The sequence below is a fragment of the Centrocercus urophasianus genome, unplaced genomic scaffold (genome assembly GCF_019232065.1).
Source record: "Centrocercus urophasianus isolate 14NV4802_14NV808 unplaced genomic scaffold, USGS_Curo_1.0 seq_1337, whole genome shotgun sequence".
NCBI classification, from domain to species: domain Eukaryota; kingdom Metazoa; phylum Chordata; class Aves; order Galliformes; family Phasianidae; genus Centrocercus; species Centrocercus urophasianus.
The window spans coordinates 287-8,478 of record NW_024884517.1 but is presented as its reverse complement, the minus strand read 5'-3'; the positions used below and the strand labels follow the sequence as shown (position 1 = coordinate 8,478).

General features: G+C 69.8%; 1 protein-coding gene across 1 annotated transcript; it reads left to right on the top strand.

Moving 5' to 3' along the window:
• Positions 1-1,747: 1,747 nt before the first annotated feature.
• Positions 1,748-7,145, top strand: LOC122157388 (cAMP-specific 3',5'-cyclic phosphodiesterase 4C-like). The gene is given in 18 exon segments (XM_042813011.1): positions 1,748-1,779; positions 1,781-1,871; positions 1,873-2,026; positions 2,029-2,100; positions 2,103-2,916; positions 2,994-3,030; positions 3,141-3,214; positions 3,292-3,341; positions 3,792-3,907; positions 4,000-4,093; positions 4,537-4,706; positions 4,783-4,881; positions 4,948-5,112; positions 5,184-5,283; positions 5,360-5,514; positions 5,592-5,714; positions 5,820-6,002; positions 6,070-7,145. Coding segments are annotated over 18 exon segments (3,024 nt in total). The 3' UTR covers positions 6,565-7,145.
• Positions 7,146-8,192: the final 1,047 nt, after the last annotated feature.

Genomic DNA, 8,192 nt, shown 5'->3' with positions numbered 1-8,192 from the left:
GGGCCCGGAGGTGACCTCGCTGCCTCCCCTGGCATCGCCGCGCCGTTATTTTGGGGCCGTTCCCGTCCCCCTCCCCCGGGGCCGTCCCCCTCCGGCCCGGCCCCGGCTCCGGTGTCACCCGCTGTCCCCCCCCCCCCCCCCCCCCCGGCGCGTCCCCCCCCCGGGGGGGGGGGGGGGCCGGGCAGTGCCGTCCCGGAGCCGAGGACTGGCTGTCCCGCGGTCCGGCCCAGCCCTGCTGTCCCATGGGCTCCCGGCTGCCAGGCGGGGACAGCTCTGTCCCCACCCCGCTGTCCCAATCCCCCCCCGCACCCCGTGCCAGGCTGTCGCGACACCCCCCCGATGTCCCCATGCTCTCACCCAGCGGGTCCCCTCCTCCGCACGGCTCCCCTGGTGCCTCCGGGGGTCCCGCGGGTGCCACCGTGCCGGGGGGGCCCTTCCTGGCTCCCCGCCACCCCCGGGATATTTTGGCCCTCGCCGCAGACAGCAGGTACCGCTGCGTCACCGGGTCAGGGGGGCACCCGGCTCCCACGGCCAGGACAGGGCCATGCGCGTCCCTGGGGGTCCCGACCGGCTCTGTGTCCCCACACTGGGCAGTGAGGAGGAGTGTGGGGGGACGAGGTTGGCTCTCGTGGGCCTCTTGGTGACACTGTGGCATGATTGCAGTCGTACGCGGGGTGCTCTGGGCTCGGCCTTGTCCCTAGGTGACACCATATCATGAGCACAGCGTGTATCCGGGATGCTCCAGGCTCGTCCCTTGGTGGCACTGTGGCCTGTCCACACCGTGTGTCCGGATGCTCTGGGCTCAGCTGTGTCCCTCGGTCACACTGCAGCACGGTGATGCTGCGTCCCTCGGTGACATCCTGGCACGGCCGCTTCATCCGTCCCTGGGTGGCACTGCGGTGTGTCCCCACCATGTGCCCGGCTCACTCCAGGCGCTGTGCCCGGGTCACACGGCGCTCAGCGTGGCGCTGCTCGCATCCCGGCACAGCATCCTCACCCGACGGGCACAGCTGCCACCTCGGGGACAGGAGGGCAGCAGGCGGCACAGGGCCACGTGCCTGCAGGCCGTGCTCACGTGGGGCCGCAGGAGCCGTCGGGGCGCCGGGGGGAGGGCGGGGGGGGGGTGAACCAGACAGTTGTTTATTTTCCCAGGCGCGGGGGGGGGGGGAGGGAAAGTTTCCCGGGGCTGCGGGGGGGAACGGCCGCGCATTTCCTGCTCCGCACCGCTTCCGTCCCCTTGGGTCCGGACCCCCAGCGCTGCACTTCGGTGCCCCGATTGGGGCCATGCTGCCGTCCCCGGGGGTGTCGTCGCCGGTGGGGTCCCCGCGGGGCTCCCCCCGCAACTCCCCCGTGCTGTTCAGGAGGCTGAGGGTGAACCAGAGCATCCGCCTGCAGCGCCGCTTCACCGTCGCGCATCCCCTCGGGTAAGGGGGGGTCCGAGAGGGGTTCCCAGCACGTAGGGGTGGCAGTGGGGCAGTGGGAAATGGGGACACAGCGTGGACGCCCTGGGTGCTGCGGTGTGTCACCATCGGTGGGGACGTGGGGCTGAGAGGGGCCTTTGTGGCGGCGAGGCTGAGCTGGGCGGGGGGCAGCGGTGGCCGAGGACGGGTGTGCTCATAGCAGGGGGGGGCTGCTGGGCTCCATCTGTGGGTGTCTGCCCACAGTGGGGGCACGGCGGAGGGGCAGGAGGCGCTGACTCCCACCCTGGAGGGGCCGGGCACTGCAGGGAGCAGCAGTGTCCTCTCCAATGGTAACAGCACCTATTTTTAGCGGCCCCCCACCCCCCCCCCCTCTGCCTGACACCGCACTGCATGGAAAGTATTTCTGAGTTCTGCACCAGAGCCGCTGTCCCGGCTGCGTCCCCCCCTCCTCGACCGCACTGCCCCCACCCCGGTGTGCCCCGCAGCCACTGTGGTGGGTATGTGTGTGTCTGCTCCACGTCTTGGTGACACCGTGCCCGGGTCGGGGCCGTCCCCGGGGTGGCTGAGCTGCACCGGAGGGGGAACAAACCCCCAATTGAGCCGCAGGGCAGGAGGAGCCACAATGCGGCTTTGTGTCCCCGTACCATCGGGGACGCGGGGCAGAGGCTGAGAGCGGGGCCGGGGATGCAGCCAGGCGGCCGCTGCCCGTCCAGGAGGCACTCCTGCATCGGGTAGGTCCGGCAGAGTGGGGGGGAGGGAGGAGGGACGGGGAAGCACGGCTCCAATCCTTCCCTGGGGCGGCTCATCCCCGTCCCCATTGCGGCACTGGGAGGGGACGGATGCTGGTGGCCCTCGCTGTGTCCCCATGCTCAGCCGTTCCCATGACCCGGGGGCAGCGGGGCGGCGGCTGCCACGGGGGCAGCGCGGGGCCACCATCCCCGTCCCCGTGCCTCTCGTCCCCCGTGGGCTGCGCGGCTTCGGATGGCACCGCCCCGCCGCGTCCCCAGGGCCCGGCGCTTGGCTTCCCCCGTGGTTTCTGTCCTTCGATGTCCCCTGGCTCCGTGCCCTGGACGGGTCCCCTGTGGGACTCGGCGCTTTGGGCTACGGCTGATGGAGACTTTCGAGGACTCGCAGCGGACCGCGGCGCCGGGGACGTTGGGACGAGGGATGACGGTGACGCGGGGCGGCTCACCTCCAGCAGCGGGACGGGTCCCGGCCTCGCCCTGGCTGCGAGCGGGGACAGCAGCGGTGTCCGCAATGCTCCCGGTGCCCCCGCCGATGCCAGCCCCGTCCCCTATCCCTGCAGCTTTGACCTGGAGAATGGCCCCCCGGGAAGGGGCCCGCTGGAGCCGCAGTGCAGCCCGGGCGCAGGGCTGGTGCTGCAGGGCGCCTTCACCCACGGCCAGCGCCGCGAGTCCTTCCTCTACCGCTCCGACAGCGACTACGACCTGTCCCCCAAGGCCATGTCCCGCAACTCCTCCACCGCCAGCGACCTGTAAGTCAGCCCCGACCCTCCGTCCTGCCCTCCCCCCGCCCCTTTCCCCCCTCCTCACCCATCTTTGCTCCCCGCAGGCACGGGGAAGACATGATCGTCACACCCTTCGCCCAGGTGCGGCCGTGTGGCAAAGAGGGGAAACGTCCCCGCGTCCCCCCGTGCGCAGCGCTGTGGGGAGGGCCGGCGGCGCGCAGCCCATCCCCAGCCCCTCTCACACCCCCCAGGTCCTGGCCAGCCTGCGCACCGTGCGCACCAACGTGGTGGTGCTGCTGCACCTCCAGGAGCGCGTGGGCACCAAGTGAGTGGGGGGGATGAGGAGGGGGTTGTGCTGGGCTGGGGGGCACGGCGTGGTGCTCAGCTCTGCGCGTTCTGCAGGCGGGCGTCGAGCAGCAGCCTCCCCTCCGCCAGCAGGGCCGGCCTGTCCGGTGAGTGCCCCAATGGGGACAAACAGGGGCCCGGGGGGGAGGGGGCAGGTCGCTGTCCCGCAATGGGGGTGCGGTGTTCCCTCACCCGTGGGGTGCAGCGATGGCTTTGCCCTTTGGGATCCATGTCGGGTTTTCGGCGGCTCCATCCGCCCTTCGCACAGCGGTGGAGGTGGAACGGCTCCCGCTGACGTCAGACCTTCCATTAATAAATCCCCGGGCGGTGCGTGGAGCCCTGTGGGAGCCCCGGGCCGGGTGTCACCTCGGGGCGAGGCGTGGGGACGGCGTGACACCATGCTGTGCACCGGGGACGGCGCGCCCGGCCGCAGCGTCTGCTCAGCACCGCTCCCCATCACAGCCCCATGGGGACGTGAGCATCCCTCGGTGGGGATGGTGGGGCCGGGCCTCCACTCGCATCCCCGTGCCCGGCTGTGACGCCGTGCTGCCCTGCAGCAGAGGATGCTCAGCAGAAGCTGTCGCTGGAGACCCTGGAGGAGCTGGACTGGTGCCTGGAGCAGCTGGAGACGCTGCAGACGCGGCACTCGGTCAGCGAGATGGCTTCCAACAAGGTGAGGACCGCCGCCGTGGGGGTGCTTGCCCTGCCATGGGGGCACAGGGGCTGCCCCACACACCGCTCATCTCTGTGCGCTGCCGCCTGCAGTTTAAGCGGATGCTGAGCCGGGAGCTCTCACACCTCTCGGAGAGCGGCCGCTCGGGGAACCAGGTGTCCGAGTACATCTCCAGCACCTTCCTGGGTGAGTTCCTGGCAGGCAGGGCCTCCGCACCCCTCTGCAGCTCAGGGCCTGCAGCAGCTGCACAGAGCTGGGCAAACATCACTGCAGTGCTGAGCCCCACTCTTTCACATTTTGCAAGTCTGGGGGAGTGCGTCGGGGCTTTTCTGGGAGCTGCCCCAGCATTGGTGGCTTTGGGGGTGTCGCAGCCTCAGTCCTGGCTATGAACACCGGTGCAAACTGGGGCGTGCTGGTGGATGCTGCTCTGTGCTGGTGCGTGGGTTGGCAGCTGGCGCAGGGCTGTCCCTGCACGGGGGATCCCAGGGGACAGCCCTACGGTGGGTGGGTGGGTGGGTGGGGGGCGCTCCCGGCGGCCCCCGGTTGCCATGGCGTCGCAGTGCTCTCCGTGCCGGCTGACGTCAGCCATCGGGGGGGCTGTGCTCCCCCTCACTGCCGCGGCCGCGCAGACAAGCAGCACGAGGTGGAGATCCCTCCAGCGCTGCCCAAGGAGGAGCGGGAGCGCAGGAAGCGGCCGATGTCGCAGATCAGCGGTGTGAGGAGGCCGGCTCACGGCCCCCGCCTTGCTGCCATCCCGCGCTTTGGGGTGCGCACGGAGCAGGAGGGGCTGCTGGCCAAGGTGAGCCCCCACCCAGCGTGGGTCCAACCCCCGTCGGGGTCCCGGCTCTCGCAGAACCCTGTGCCTCGGTCCCCAGGAGCTGCAGGACACCAACAAGTGGGGTCTCGACATCTTCAAAGTGGCCGAGTACTCAGGGAACCGCCCGCTGACGGTCCTCATGTACAGCATCTTCCAGGTGAGCACTGGGGGGGGGCTGCCCCCTCCTCACTGCTCGGATGACCCCAGCCCGGTCCTCCTGCAGGAGCGTGACCTGATGAAGACGTTCCGCATCCCCGCCGACACTTTCCTCACCTACATGCTGACGCTGGAGGAGCATTACCGCGCCGACTTGGCGTACCACAACAGCATCCACGCCGCCGACGTGGCGCAGTCCACCCACGTGCTGCTCTCCACGCCGGCGCTGGAGGTGAGCCCCGCTCCCTCGGTGCCACCAAACGCGTCCGCCGTGGCTGTGACCGCCTGTGCCGCCCTTCCCAGGCCGTCTTCACCGACCTGGAGATCATGGCCGCCATCTTCGCCAGCGCCATCCACGACGTTGACCACCCCGGTGTCTCCAATCAGTTCCTCATCAACACCAGTGAGCCGGGGGGAGCGGGGCGGCGGGGCTGCGTGCGTGGGGTCACCGCGATGCGACCAGCGCCATCATCCCGCAGACTCGGAGCTGGCGCTGATGTACAACGATGCTTCGGTGCTGGAGAATCACCACCTGGCTGTGGGCTTCAAGCTGCTGCAGGAGGAGAACTGCGACATCTTCCAGAACCTGAGCAAGAAGCAGAGGCAGTCGCTCCGCAAGATGGCCATCGATATGGTGCGCGGCGCTGCGGGGTGCGGGGCTGTGGGGCGCTGCGGTGGGGCTGAGCACCCTGCCCTGCATGCCCTGCCCAGGTGCTGGCCACCGACATGTCCAAGCACATGAACCTGCTGGCGGACCTGAAGACCATGGTGGAGACCAAGAAGGTGACCAGCCTGGGGGTGCTGCTGCTGGACAACTACTCAGACCGGATCCAGGTGGGCACGGGGACGTGGCAGCAGCGTTGCTCAGCCCATGGCACTGGGTTGAGGTGGCAGAGCTGGGGATGGGGGCTGTCGGCTGAGCAGCACGGTGCCCCGCAGGTCCTGCAGAACATGGTGCACTGCGCCGACCTCAGCAACCCCACCAAACCGCTGGAGCTGTACCGGCAGTGGACCGACCGCATCATGGCCGAGTTCTTCCACCAGGGTGACCGGGAGCGAGAGAAGGGGATGGAGATCAGCCCCATGTGTGACAAGCACACCGCCTCCGTGGAGAAGTCCCAGGTTGGGGGCACGGCGTGGGGTCGGGGCTGCGGGGCACCGCGGGGGGCTGAGCTCTCCCTTCCCACAGGTGGGATTCATCGACTTCATCGCCCACCCGCTGTGGGAGACCTGGGCCGACCTGGTGCACCCTGACGCCCAGGAGATCCTGGACACGCTGGAGGACAACCGGGAGTGGTACCAGAGCATGATCCCACGCAGCCCCTCCCCACCGCCAGAGGTGGGATCCCAAGTCCCCCCCGCTGACCCCGGCAAGTCCCAGTTTGAGATGACGCTGGAAGAGGAGGAGGGGGAGTCGGACACGGAAGCGGAGGGGCCCGAGAGCCCTTTGGAGGAGGACAACAGCGGCTCCAAGACGTCGGCTACGGATGATTCGGAGTCAGCTGACACAGAGCGTTTGTCACCTGGCTCCGGGGACCGGGAGGTGGACAACAGGAGAGTGCCGGAGGGGACACTGCCAAAGGACGGGGCTGGTGGTGGGTGCACAGCGCCGGATCCCCAGAGCGGCGGGGAGCTGTGCCTGGACACAGAGGGCAATGTCACATTCCTGCCCCTGGGCACGTAGCGGCCAGGCCGGAGGGTTCCATCGCTGCTGTGGGGATGTGGGACTGGGCACTGCCCCAGAGAGGGTCATGGGCGCTGCTGGGACTGGCACACGGAGCCCCAGAGGACGTCTCCATCTGGGAGCCGGGCAGATCCCAATGGCAGTGAGGATATGGCTCACCCCCTCCCCTGCTTCCACCCGGCATCCAGCTGCTGGGAAAGGTCCCCGTCACCACAAACAGGGCTCCAGGATGCCGCTCCTGCCCCATCCCAGCCCTGGGCACAGCAGAGCAGTCCCCACTCAGCACGGTGCAGCCGAAAGCGTTTTGGTGTCACGGTGGCACACAGCGTTTGGTGTCCGGGCATCGCAGCACAACGCTGGCTGTGCGCCCACGAGTCGGAGGTGTTTTTACTGGGGGACAGCTTCACTTTTTAAAGCTTTTTGTAGCTCACTTCATCCCATCAGCCTCACCTGGGCGCGCACAGCAGGAGCTGCTCTGGCTGCACTCATTGCTGTTTGGCACCGTGGGCCCCGACGGGGCGGCCCCGCGACGGTTCGGTTTCTTCCTTCACCCTGCAGATATTAAACCTCGTTTGTTTCTCCACTCCTCTCCAAAGCGGACGTTGCTCCTCTCGTGGGCGCTGGGGGCACCGTGCCCGGGTCGCGATGCGCTCGGTGCCCCCGGGACCCCGCGGGGAGCGCGGAGAGCAGCGCTGTGCGCTCGAACAAAGCCGAACTCCTCCCTGGAAATGTCGCTCCGTCGCTGGCAAACACTGCCTACGAAGGTAAATATTTAATCGCCGGCTTGGCGCGGCGCGGAGCTTGCTCCCTGCTCTTCCGCATTGCTCCCGGGGGTGATTGATCGGCAAACACGGCCCCACCCGCAGCACCGCCCCGGCAAACCCCTCCCTTCACCCCAAAGCAACAGAGGGTCCCCACGGCCCCCCAGCCCCGCACTGCCACCCCCTCCTTTCGCCCCACGGTGGGGGAGCCGCCCTCCCCAAACCTCCTGGGAGGGGAGAAAACAGCCGGATCCCGGGGCCGGGCTGGGGGCGGTGGGCGTCCCACGGGTGTGGGACTCTGTGGGGCGGATGGGGGCTCCGTGACCCCGGCCGTGTTGGGGGGGGCGGGCAGCGCTCGGTGCTCCCCGCAGACCTCGTGCTGCCCGCAGCCCCAAAGGGGGGACCGGGGTGATGCTGCGGGCCAGGGTGCGGGAGGCCACGCCTGGAGGTGGGGGATGGAGGCGTGGGGCCGCACTCGGGCCCTATGGGTGGTCTCGAGGCCTTCGGGCCCCGGCTGCGGGCTGAGCCCCCGCCATCTGCCGCGGCCTAATCCGCGCTCAGCCCTCAGCGGGGCCGTCGGAGGACGCGAGGTCCGGGGCGGGACGCGGCCGCCCACCTGCAGCGGGCGTCACCTCAGGGCGCGGGGTCACCGAGAGCGATGGGCTCAGAGGCCCTAAGGCTGACAGGTGCAGCGGTGCGGGGCTGCTCGACCCCCCTCCTGCCCCCCATGGCGGCCCTCCCCGCTCCCCCCGCCCCGCGCCGAGGATGGGCGCTCCCGCAGCCCCGGCGCCGCGCCCGGCAGGGGGCGTGTCCCGGCTCGGCCCCGCCCCCGCCTGCCGGCTGCCAATCGGCGCTCCCCGTTTGCCC